At 42.5% G+C, this 12531-nt stretch overlaps 1 protein-coding gene across 1 annotated transcript in view; it reads left to right on the forward strand.

Moving 5' to 3' along the window:
* The window catches only part of zgc:77784 (uncharacterized protein LOC402947 homolog), a gene marked incomplete in the record, with an annotated part of 77385 nt that overhangs the window by 25717 nt on the left and 39137 nt on the right, over nucleotides 1–12531 (forward strand). Inside the window, 4 exon segments of the mRNA XM_025008633.2 lie at nucleotides 3168–3325; nucleotides 4638–4758; nucleotides 4857–4995; nucleotides 7575–7702. Coding sequence (XP_024864401.1) covers nucleotides 3168–3325; nucleotides 4638–4758; nucleotides 4857–4995; nucleotides 7575–7702 — 546 coding nt within the window.

The following is a 12531-nucleotide window of genomic DNA, read 5'->3' on the forward strand; positions in this document are numbered from 1 at the left end:
GAATATTTATTGGTGATTACTGAAGACTCATTGAAACTGGATGGAACGTGTTTCTGCTGCTCAGATATCGTATTTCTATTGTTACGAATGTGTTTTATGTTTTCATTTTCACAGCAAAAGGCTTAACAAATAATGTTTTGGATCCTAAAATCAATTATAACATAACATTCAGACAGAGTGCGATGATGTGAGCATTCAGATGGAAGTGATTTTTTTTTTTAAATGAGGTGCTAATTGTGGTGAATCCACAGGTTTTATGTTTATTTAAGCTAAAAGTAAAATTTCAGGAGCTTCTCATTCAGAAATCTGCAACAAAACTGAGACAGAATCTACGTTTCCAAAGTCACCATCGCTGCGAGGATTCATGGGGGGAAAATAAAAAGAACAAATTGAGTTTGCTGAGTTACTGAGAGAGAGAGAGAGAGAGAGAGAGAGAGATCTGCTGCTGGTAGTTTTATTAATTTAGCACTCTTCGTTTGCTGGTCAAGTTTTATTAAAGTGTAATGTGATTTTAAAGCACGACCCGTTCGAGAGAGGTCCTTTTCATTAGGTGATAAAAAACAGTCTCAAATACGGACGAAGTGTCATTTCTTTGCTTTGCTTTCTGTTACTTTGCAGAGTTTCAATGTGTTGAATAAATAAATATTAAATATTTCAAGTGGCGGGTGACTTTGATCAACACACAACTACTGTGTCGGGTTGGCAATTTGAACAGAAAAGGTGTTATTTGTCCTCCTGACATATAGGGGGCGGCAATGTGCTCGAGTTGCTGCTAAATGCAAGATGGAGAAAAGTTTAGCAGACACTCTTTACCAGTTGGTGGCGGTATTGAGTCCTTTAGTTGTTCACCAACCACCAATAAAAATCAAGAAGAAGAAGAAGAAGAAGAAACAATTTGAGGAGTAGCATTAGCAATGTGGCGGAACATTTCGGGAGTTAAGCGAGTGGCAGACAACAAAAATGTTTTTTAAAGAGTAGTCGAGGTAAGAACCGAAATTTAAACGTTTTTTTTTAACTAAATCAATGACGTCATAACGTCGGTCAGTGTGCGTTCGCGCCTACGGCCGGTGTTCTGAGGATCTGGGCTTCCTCGTCAGATTTTCCTACCGTAGCTCGGCTAAACAGCGATGTCTAACGGTCGGTGCTACCCGTCAAAAACTGCTACCGTCATGTTTACAAACCGAAAACTATAGCGGTTTGTGTTAATGTTAAATATCATCGGATACTAAAGTGGAAGCTTAGGAGTTATGCTGAGCATAGCACTGAAACAATTTATATCCACAACGAAAACCTTTCTAAAACCACAAAAATCACTTCCTTCATCAGAATATCCTACCTGTTAAATATAAGCCGGCAGCACAAATAGATCTATGCATTAAAAGCAGCAAGTGTCTGAAAAACATTACAACGTAAGCACAAAAAAATACTTCAAAAACACTCCACAGAAATAAATTTCACTTGTCTGAATTTTTTATGTACAGATATGCATCTTTTAATGGTTAAAAATAAAATAAGAAAAATCTAGTTATTTTCATTTAGTGTCCAGAAAGAAGTGTTGTTCAGCTTGTAGGGCAGCACAACTGCTTCCACCCACCTCCATCATCATCATCATATGAAATAACTTATGATGAAAAAATAGTGACTGGTAAAATATTTTGTCAAATATTGACAAAATTTTTAATTTCCACCCCTGAATCGCATCGTATCGTGATTAGAGGCTGAACGGCAAAATCACGTCACGCTTAAAGCCGAATTGTATGGCAATTAAAGGCCGAATCATCTTTGAATTGCATCTTGATTAAAGTGCAAATCATATACCATTAGATTCCGAATCGCATCATATTGTATCGGTTCTTGCGGCTCATTTTTCTTTAACGAATCGGCTCGTTGGCGGTGCACAACCCTAACGGCCGCTTTAGTTGTGCTGCAATCAAAAAGTTGTTTTACGCCTGAATTATGTTTCCTCTTTTTGTTCCAGCGTCACGTTTGTGTTGCCGAAGAAACATGCTGAATGTCAGTTAACAGCCCGCAAAAGATCCATCCATTTAATTCACTTTAAACTGGAAATTTTCTCGTTTCCTTAAAGTTTGATTCCCAGATCTTGAGGATCCTACTGGTTCTTATATAGTTAGACTCAGTCAGGGCAATGGACTCAGTTTAAGGCAGGTTTAGAGCTGACTAAGTGCAAACCTGATGTTGCAAGCTTCGACGAATCAACTGATTTAAAAGGGGGGGGTTAAAAAAAAAAGTTAACATTTAGCATTTTGACACAGATGGCGCGCTGATGGAAAAGCAGGAGCTCTTTCATCTTCGTATTAGTGAGAGATTCCTGAAATATTAATGAAAGTGTAAAAGGAGACCACATTGATTGATTAGTCTGGAATAATACGCCCGGGCTGAAAAAGTAAAAAGCCTGCCAGCTTCAGCTGTGGTCCAACCCGTTGTCTGTGTGTGTGTGTGTGTGTGTGTTTGAAAGTGAAAGCCTGTCAGCTTCCGAGTGTGAGTCTCCATTGTGCGGGAGGTCTCGCGAGGAGGCTTGGTTCACAGTTCACGCCGAGGCTTTCATCTGTCAATCACAGCAGAAGATTAGAGGATATCAGAGGTCGCCGAGTCAACGCTCTCATCCGCAGAGGAGCTCAAACTTCAGCGGGATCGGTTTCCTCGCTCACGCTCCAGTCAGAGCTGAGCTGCACATTTGTAAGACAGCAAATTAAATCAGGGACACAGTCCTTTCTTCAGCGCAGGGGTAATGCTTCCTCTCTCTCTCACGCACCCACAAACGCACGCAGGGGCTAAATTATAAATGTGCTATTATTTGTTTACTGCATGTCGGACTGTGAGATGTGTATTATTCATCTGCTCTGACAGGAGACACAGAAGAGCAGGACTCAGGGCTGGAAAACATTCAATCCAGAGCGGTTTTTAACAAACACCGGGGGTCTGAGCAGCCATCCGCATGCAGAGACAATAATGAACTTCCTTCCAGGGCGCTTGTTTTTAACAAGGAGATAGTTCGGCCGGGAGAAATGAGAGGGTCTCGATCATTTCGCTCGCCGTAACTGGTCATGCACCCGACGTTCGCCCGGGCCTTTGTTTCCGAGCGCGTCAGAGACGGCTGCAGCTCTCTCGGGCTAATTGGTTTTTTTTTTGTGACTTCGCCTCCGCAGTCCTGAGAGACGATTTCCGGCAGGCGCCGAGCGACGTGGTGGTGGCCGCCGGAGAGCCCGCCGTGCTGGAGTGCGTCCCCCCCCGAGGCCACCCGGAGCCCTCCGTGTTCTGGAAGCGCAACAACGTCCGAGTCAGCGCCAAGGATGAGCGCATCTCTGTGAGTTCTTCCCAGCTCCTCTCCGTCAGCCAGTGGAAGGTCAAACACTCCTAAAAAGGATCAATAACGGGACTAAAGTTTCTCTGAAATGAATAAAGCGATGCGTAAACCAGCTACAAACTTGACGCTTGATCTAATTTCTGCAACATAAAATACAATATTGTTCTGATAATTGCCTAAATCGGCGCATCAAATACTTTAGCTCCCAATAAATTGAGGGAAATCTTTGCTTTTCTTACAGTAAAGATGAGTTTTTGGATTGTATTTAAATAAACATACGCCTCTGGTTATGCTTTATGTTTTCCTCATTATCAATAGAATTTGTGAAAACTCAGCCTGAGAGCGTTGCTTCTGTTTCAAATCAATAAGGTTACAGTAAAAGTCTGCATTTGTTTTGTGCGTTAAAATGGATCATCCCCACGTTTAGAGGCCGCCTCCCTCAGATTTGCACCCAGGAATGCGTTGCGCATGCTAAGAAGAGCTCCACGTGTAACGATTGTGGAGATATCACACAACGCATCGTTTCTTATTTCGCTGTTGTTTATAACAGTGTCTTTGATGCTCCCCAGCAGCAACGGGAAGCTCATGAATATCTGCTGATAAGTGGAGGAAACATGGCGTTTCGGGAGAAGTACCTTCGAACGCTGCGGTATTTCACTCCGCAGCTACACAGAAATCCATTTAACTTTGAACGGAGTGCAACAAATGCTCTTGGATGTTTAGATTCCGGCTGTAAATAAGATAAACAGGTTTTCACGGAGGACTTATCAAACGCATAATAGGAGTTTCACTTTGTACGAGAGCTGCGATGAACTCGAGCGTTAAAGGCCCCATTCAAATACTTGTTCTGACTTTCAAAAGTCAAGGAAGAATCTGTTGCACAAGAGGGCGAGGTACTCGTTTCGGCTGACTTTGACTCCTTCAAAAGACTATAATTCAGCGCGGAGATCTCGGCTGGAAAATGTCTGTGTTCTCGCTGTCGCCGTGCCCTCTCATGTGTAAAACCAAGAGCTGGATGTGTGATTGCTGAAAAGTTTAGAAACGTGGGAAGAGACGGTCTGAAGCTGATAATGACACCTCTTGTGGAAGAGAAAAGTGATTATGTTGATTATTTAAAGAAAAGAAATCCACTCTTATTAGAAACGTAGCTCTGAGGACGTGGAGGTCTTTTTTTCACGAGCTGTTGCTCATTTTATATCAGTGGGTTTAGAGCAAACTTGGATTTTTTTTTTTTTAATTTGGGGGCACCAAAGGGAGCTGTCAATGTCATTGTGCATTGTTTTTTTTTTTTTTTTGTTGTTGTTTTTTTCAGATGCGTGGGGGCAAGCTGATGATCTCGCCAACCAGAAAGAGTGATGCCGGCATGTACGTCTGCGTGGGCACCAACATGGTTGGAGAGCGGGACAGTGACCCCGCGGAGCTGGTGGTCTACGGTGAGCTGAGCAGGTTCACGCTGCACGCGGCTTCCGGGAAGGAAAAAAAAAGCGGGCGTGCTTTATAAAAGCGCTGGTTTTTTATCCCCGACCCGCAGAGCGCCCCGTGTTGGTACGGAGGCCGGTCAACCAGGTTGTCATGGAGGAAGAGACCGTGGACTTCCTGTGCGAGGTCCACGGCGATCCCGCTCCCACCGTGAGATGGAGGCGGGAGGAGGGGGAGCTTCCGCGTGGGAGGTGAGATGTGGGCAAGAACCAGGAGGGAGGCAAACAGGCTCAGTCAGGAGCACGATTACTTCTTTACCGATATACAACACTGTGCAAAAGTCTTTTATCGCCCTTCATTTCTTTATGATTTGCTCCCAGAAATTCTCGTAATCTATTAAAGCCGTCTTGAGCAATAATTTATCAGGTTTTCTGAAGATCTGTGAACGTTTTTCTTTTGATTTTTGCTGCTTTTTTAACTCTGTCTCAGTCCAGTGCCCCAACATTTTCAGAGGAACGTTGTTTTTTTGGTTGAGCCGCTTAAAGAGACGGGGTTCCGTGGAAAGGTTATGAACAGTTAACATCTTACCTGTTGTAGATAACTCTCAGGTTTGACCAAAGTTTCCCGCACACGCTGATTTAAAAACCTTTACGTTACTGTCGGTTTTACTCCGGCGGGAACATCACAGTCTTCCTGTGGGGCTACAGCTAGCTGCTGCTGCCCGTTTATGCTGGCGAGTCTTCGTGAAATTCTCTGTAAATACAGCAAAACTGACAACAACGTAAAGGTTTGTGAAACTTTTTTTACTCAACAGCAGTCCACTTCTACCAGAAATAAACTTTATTTCTCCAAACAGAGGTCGTTCAAAGAGCTACCTACAATAATGTAAAGATAATAATCATTACTACTAGGATAAAGATTTTAAGATATTGTTTTTAACCTTTTAAGCTTCAAATCTTCCTACATGTCAATTTAACTCTGACCTATGAATCTTTCAGACATAAAAAAACCTCCTAAACTTAAGAGATAAACCCTAATTAGCTACCTAGCTACTAACTTTGATACAATAGTCTGTCACAAAGACATAATTTGCTCACATTTCTTTAAATGAATCAATGAAATAGCAAAGATAAAACAGTTTGACAGACAGGAAATGGTATTTTAGCTCCAGCGAGATGACTTCCAAAGAGTTTAAAACTTGGCAGATGATCAGCTTTTTATGGGTCTTCCACGTCTTCCTTTTGGCCTCTGCTTTTCCTTTTTCCTTTTTTTTTAAATTTTTTCTTGAAGCACACACTGGACAATACGCTGCCATGGTCTGGTACAAGAACTGGGCAGAAAAGAGCGAAAAAGCAGCCAAACTTTGAAAGAACTACTGATCCAGACGGGAAAGTCCGGCTCCTTGGAAGCAAAGTATTAAAAAACAAGAGGGGTGATTTTAAACTGCTGTCCTGGAATTGATCCAGAGAATATATGAGGTGCAACTGAACAGCAAGTTTGTGTAATTTATGTGCTAATTTATCCAAATGAAGAGGATTCATTAGTTTAATCGTTCAGTTTTCTTTCTTTTCTTCATGCAACAGTAATGCTTTAATGCAAATTAAGCTAAGTCTAATAAATTGGGGCATTTCTGTTTTTTTTTTTTTTTTTTGTGCAAATGTATTTTTATCTAAACATGTTTCTGGTAGACTAAATCTGAACTTGTTCCGTTTAGCAAGAATTATGCAAATGAACTGAATTCATTGGTTTCTGCAGAGTAAAATCACATTCAGCCACGTTTAGTGATTCTCTTTTGTCGCTGCTGAGCGATTTGCTGCCAGCAGTGACATCTGGATTTCCATGTACCGCACAAAAGATTAAAATAAAGGAGCACAATGGAGCTTGTTATAAAAGGATAAATAGATTTAAGGGGGGGGGGCTTTCGGGCTGAGGCGACCCCCGCTCTCCTTTTTTTAAAATTTTTTTATACCATTTCTCAAAAACACGACATCAAATCCATTCTCTGGATTTTCTCCACGCGTTCAGTCAAGGATGGATCGTTTTAAAATGAATAAAGTTCGGCGTTAACAAGGTCTTGGAAAAAAAAAAGTCTAATTAAAGTTGACGACTGCCGCGGAAAACAAACGGTAAAAATGTTCGTTTTTGTGCCGTGATAAAAAAAAAAGCGCTGTAACTTGTCAGCATAAATGTCCTCACCTTAGCTCTAATTAGAAACCTTATGTGCAAATGCAGGTGAAGAGTCTTGCAGGGGGGGGAGATGCCAGATATAAACAGAAATAAAAAAAAAAGTCTCGCAACTGGAGTTTTACTGGTTCGCTTTGAGGACGGATAATTGTTACACCGAAAAAGTTTTGTTTCTTGTTTGGTTTTCTTGTGTTTTTAATTATATCTCGGCTCGTATTTTAGCTCGTTCTGTGCCTTCCGAACCCATGAAATGAAGTTCTGACAATGACAGCTTAATTATCTTTTTTTTTTGTTTTTATAATTATCTGTAAAGGCTGTCTTGACTCTGCATGTATTCTGCTGTTAGGAGATAGGATTCCACACAAATAATAAATGCCTTAATCGAATTGTTTAATGTAACTTTGTGCCTCTCCTTGAAGCCAGTGACTTCATCTAAGACAAGTAAGACTCGTTGTTTAAATAGCTTTCAGATAATTCTCCTATATGCATTAAAAAAAAAGGCCCGGCAGCAGGTTGATTGACAAAAAAAGAATCTTATCTTTGCAGAATTAGGAGGCTGTTTTCTCTCCCTTTTGCGCAGATCAGTTGGGAGATTTATTTTCCGCCCTGTTAGGCCCGTCGTTCACTTGCCTCTCGTCCTGCCCAGGTTCGAAATCCGCAACGGCAACAACCTGCGCTTGTTCCAGGTGAAGGAGCAGGACGAAGGGACGTACACGTGCACGTCGGAGAACAGCGTGGGCAAGACGGAGGCCTCGGCCATGCTGCAAGTCCACGGTAAGGAGCGCCCCGGTGCGGAGAGGGGAGCTCTGGAGCCGAGGTCACGTGACCCGTCCGGCGCTCGCTGCGTTTGTGTGTCGGAGCATCTGTGTGCGTCGCTGTCCAGGGGTGGTGCCAGGAGCTTATGTTAAACCGTATGGATTACGCCCTTTGACAGATGTTGGGTGGATGCGTGCTTTAACTCGCTGCCAGAGAGCGGTCCCAGTATTAATAAGACATGACTCCCCCCTCTCTCTTCCCATCTCCTTATCTCCCTCCTCTCTCCTCCTCGCTGCCTGTGCCCCTTCTTTTCCCTTCACTCCCTTCGTGTCTTGACTTGAATAGTCGAGGATGACTTCATCCCCTAATGCCTTTATCAGTGCAAATGAAATCCAAACCCAGCAGTTTTCCTTTCAGTCCCCCCCCCCACCCCTCTCCTTTTGTACACGTCTTTCATGCTCCGGCGTGCTTCCTCATCCATTTAATTATTTCTCCATTTCTCTCCATCACGTTCCGAAGCCTATCATCATTCCACCCGGCTCATTCTGCAAGTTTCGCCTCCGATCTAATGCTTTATCTAAAACGGGCATCGAAAAGGGGGAAAAAAAAAAAAAAGGAAACGCTACTTTGTGTCGGGGAGTCCTTAATGGTGTTTTAAAAGCAACAATCAGCGCCTAATGGTGTAAATAAGTCCCTCCATTAGGTGCTGACACGCTTGACAACATGGCTGCTGCTGCAGTGGAGCGTAAGTAAGCCTCAGACGGAGCGACTCAGTGGTCAGCAGATAAGTACGAGCGTGTGCCGTGTGGCGGGGAATGTGTCGGCTTAATGTGGCTCCGTGGAAATCCTCCTTTTATCGCCAAAGTTCAACATGAAACTAAACCAACTAAACCAACATCCTGGGCCTTAAACAGCCACAGCCTTCGACCCTGATGCTGAATTACTGACCGTTCGGCGCCGGAGAGCCAATATGAAGGTTCAGCTGACCCTCTGAGCCCGCCTCCTGGTTAGACTTAGGTGCAGCTAGTTATGCCATGTTACCTAAAACCCATTTAAAGTGGCTATAGTTCACAACAAAGGCCAAAATAGGCTTCATCTAGTCAACCGGTGACCCTTCAAGGCTTTACTAGTTGACTGGTAAGGGCCAAGGTTGGTTTCACTGGTGCTACGAGTTCATATTTGGACCAATAGTAAGTATTTTAGGCTCACAAGTTACCTTGTTTTAGCTACACTACTTAACTATCCATCCAACCATTTTCTTTACCTGCTTTTATTTAACCTAGTTTTACTAACTAACTAGCAAAACAGTGAGCATTTGGGCTTTTCTAGTTAAATAGTCTTGTTATGATTAGTCACAACAGTCAAGCAGTGACTATATTAAGCCTTAATCGCTAACTAGTACTAATTTTACGTACACTACTTGTCTAATAAACAGTTTTAGGTTACATTAGTTAACTAATAAGATCAAAAAGCTTCAATCAGCCAGCTAGTGAGGAAATCAGGGTTTCCTAGTTAACTAGTGATGCCAGAATTAGTCTCATAGTAGATCTTTTGGTTCCTTTTAGTTAACTAGTTTTTATTTTAGACACACTAAGTATCTAGTCTTTAGCTGCATTAGTTAACCAGTAAGCTCCAAAAACCTTTAACTCATTAACTAGTGATCAATTTGGGCTTTACTGATTGACTAGTAAAGACAAAATCGATTTAACTGTTGCTACTTTTACATAATTAGGATCTTACTAGTTAACTAGTAAACATTTTAGGCTAAATAGCTAGTAAACATTTTAACTGCACTACTGGACTTGTAGGGTCAAAAAAGCTTTAGTTACTCAGCTAGTGATTATTTTAGCCTTTTCTTGTTAACTAGTTTAGCCAAAATTAGTTGCACGTGTTAATTAGTAAATATGCTGAGCCATACTAGTTAACTAGTAAGCTTTGGGGTAAAAAAAGGTTTATCTAGTGAACATTTTGGTCCTTTTTAGTTGACTGGTTGACTTGTCAGATGGTGCACAGATTGGAGTCACTAGTCGTACTCGTAGGCAGAATTTGTGTCAACTAGTTAACATGATAGTGGTTTTTATGGTTACTAGTTAACTAGTACAGCACAGCTGTTTCCTAGATTTGTCAAGTGGTCCGATGGTGGATTTAAAAAAGCTGACTAGTTAGGATTTTGGGGCTACTAGTTCAGCATTTTAGCTGAATAATCCAAATTTAGCTTTTTCATGTTGGACTAAAGTGCCGCTAGTTGGCAAGAAGGGTTTGTTTAACTAGTTCAACCACATGTCCAGCTAGTTCAGAGAGGTCACAAACTAGTGGAAAGAAATGAGACCTGATAGCAGATATATTGAATAAGTGGTCGTCTGTAAACCTTTGGAAGTTCGGCGGTTTCCTTGTTTGTTTTGCTTCAGGGGGCGGATTACGGTTCATTGCTGGGATGTTTTTATCGTCTTCTTCTTCTCTGACTTCAAGCGCAGGAGGAATCTAAATGTCGGCTGTTTACAGAAAACGCCACGATAAGGAGGCAGGAACAGTTGGCCGTAAGGAAAATGCAACACGTTTCCTTATTGTGGCCTTCTTCTCGGCTGAGAATTGTTCTCTCCGTGCCATGAAAGAACAATTACCAGCTCGAGATCCTCATCGGGCTTTTTTGTTTCGTGCCGCTCCCGGTAAGCAGCTTTTGGTCGTCGTGGAAGCGAGCGAGTCATGCCTGCGTTTACAGACTCACCTTCGGGGGAACCGTTTAGGAGCCGCTCGGCGAGTCGCACGAAACGCCGCTTCACCGAAACCCTCCTGACAGCCGGGGCGCCGGAGAGCTGTCAAATAGGCGAACAGCGACGCTCTCTATGACTAACGCGTCTCATTTGTTGACAGCCGTCGAAGCCGCCGACGAGAAGGGAAAGCGGATGACTTTGAAGCCGATTAAAGCGTCTGAAACGATCCAGATGAGTCACTTCGCTCGTGGTCTTGGAGGTCCCGCCGGATGTTCTTTAAAGTTCATGTGAATCCACAGAAATTACAGCAGACGGATCCACTTATTTCAGCTGCTCGGGTCAGGACGGCGATCTGACCTGAGCTGGAAACGACTTTCTCCCAAAACAAGTTTTATAACTCTTATTAAAGACGAGGGAGCAGATCAGAAACACTCAGAAGGTTGAAGGAAAACTCTCACGTCCCGCCTGTTCGTAGCTAATGAGGCTTTTATCGACGGACATCAGGGTACCTTGATTAACGCTCTTCCTTTTTTTTTTTGTTCCATTTTCTGACCTTTTCCACCCATTAATTACATTTATTTGACAGCTTTGAACAAACCTCTTAGGTGGTTCTTTTAATAGAAGACCTTGGAGGTTTTCCCCGCATTATTCACCTCACAGCTCTGAAGATTTACGGGTTTTGAAGTTTGGGGGGAAACATTTGACTCCCGAACGTCCCTCCTGAAAGACAACCCTGTCGATAAATAACTTCGGTTTGAAGGAAAAACATGAAGGGGGTCGTTGCTTGTGTCGTTTTGATCGGGTTTTTCTGTTGCTTTGTTGGCTCTAACTCAGGGGTGGCCAGTCCTGGTCCTCGATGGCCACCATCCTGCATGTTTTACCTGTTTCCCTGCTCCAACACACCTGATTCAGTGGTTAAATCACCTCTTCATGTTCTGCAGAAGCCTGTTAATCACCCATTGATTCAAATCAGGTGTGTTGGAGCAGAGAAACAAAGAAAACCTGCAGGATGGTGGCCCTCCAGGACCAGGATTGCTCACCCCTGCTCTAACGCATAGAGGTGACGTCAGCTGGAGTGGGCCGCCAAAATTATTTTTGGTAAATAATTTAGAAAAACTGCTTCTCAAATAAAAATGAAAAATGAATGACTGGCAGAGATTTGCAACCCCCAACTATCGCTGGTTGAAGTCAACAAACTTGGCTAATAAACCTAACAAAATACCATGATGTCATTTTTGTGTCACTGTTTTTCTCCTTTTTTATCTTTTAGATCAGTTATCGTGAGTTATGCCACTAACAGTCGTGTTTAAAAGTTTTTGGATTTCTGGAGGTTATCTGAGGTTTCCCGACACACACTGGGGTCCAGATCCCAACGTTTGGGAATCACTGATTTAAAAACCTCGTAAATTATTTCTGCGCTCAGTCTCGTCGTCGTTCTGTAAAATGTGGCGTCCTTCTTCAGTAACTGTCTGTTAAAACGATCAGGAAGGATGTAAATGTTTTAAAATGATAAGAGTTAAAGAAAGGCCACAAAATGCACCCACTCTTTATTGTTTGCTTTGCTAAATAATAATAATGTTATTGTAGGTGATCATGTACGCTCCTGTCTGTGTTCATTCGTCCCTCTGTCTGTTAGTGAAATATCTCGTGAAGCAGAGGAAACTTTCAGAACGAAATCACTGGATAAACTTATGCAAGTAATTAACATTTGGAGCCGACATGATCAGTCCTGGCAGACACAGAACTGGCTGTAGTTCAGCCACTTTTACAGCTACCTGAGCTGTAATCAGGTGCGGTAGTAGCTGAGAATCATCCCCAGGTTTGACCAAAAGCCTGAAACTCTGGGGTGAAAGGTGGCGGGCGATATGCATTCCTTCAAGGAGTTTTAAGCCTTTAATTTTTGGTGGTTTCGCTCTGTAACACCTGATGTAACCCTCAGTCAGAACTATTCCCAAGTGGCAGCCAGGGCTGTAATCAGTTTAATGTGATGAGCTGCAGAATTTTAAAAATGCTCCAACCTCATGTGGCCCGTTTTTCGGACTAAATAAAGAAACTGAGCCCATTTGTCCAAACAGATTAAAATCCAGAAAGCGGGAATTTGTTGTTGTTGTTTTTTTTTGGGTTTTTTTTTTTTTT

The sequence above is a fragment of the Kryptolebias marmoratus genome, linkage group LG2 (genome assembly GCF_001649575.2).
Source record: "Kryptolebias marmoratus isolate JLee-2015 linkage group LG2, ASM164957v2, whole genome shotgun sequence".
Taxonomy (NCBI): Eukaryota; Metazoa; Chordata; class Actinopteri; order Cyprinodontiformes; family Rivulidae; genus Kryptolebias; species Kryptolebias marmoratus.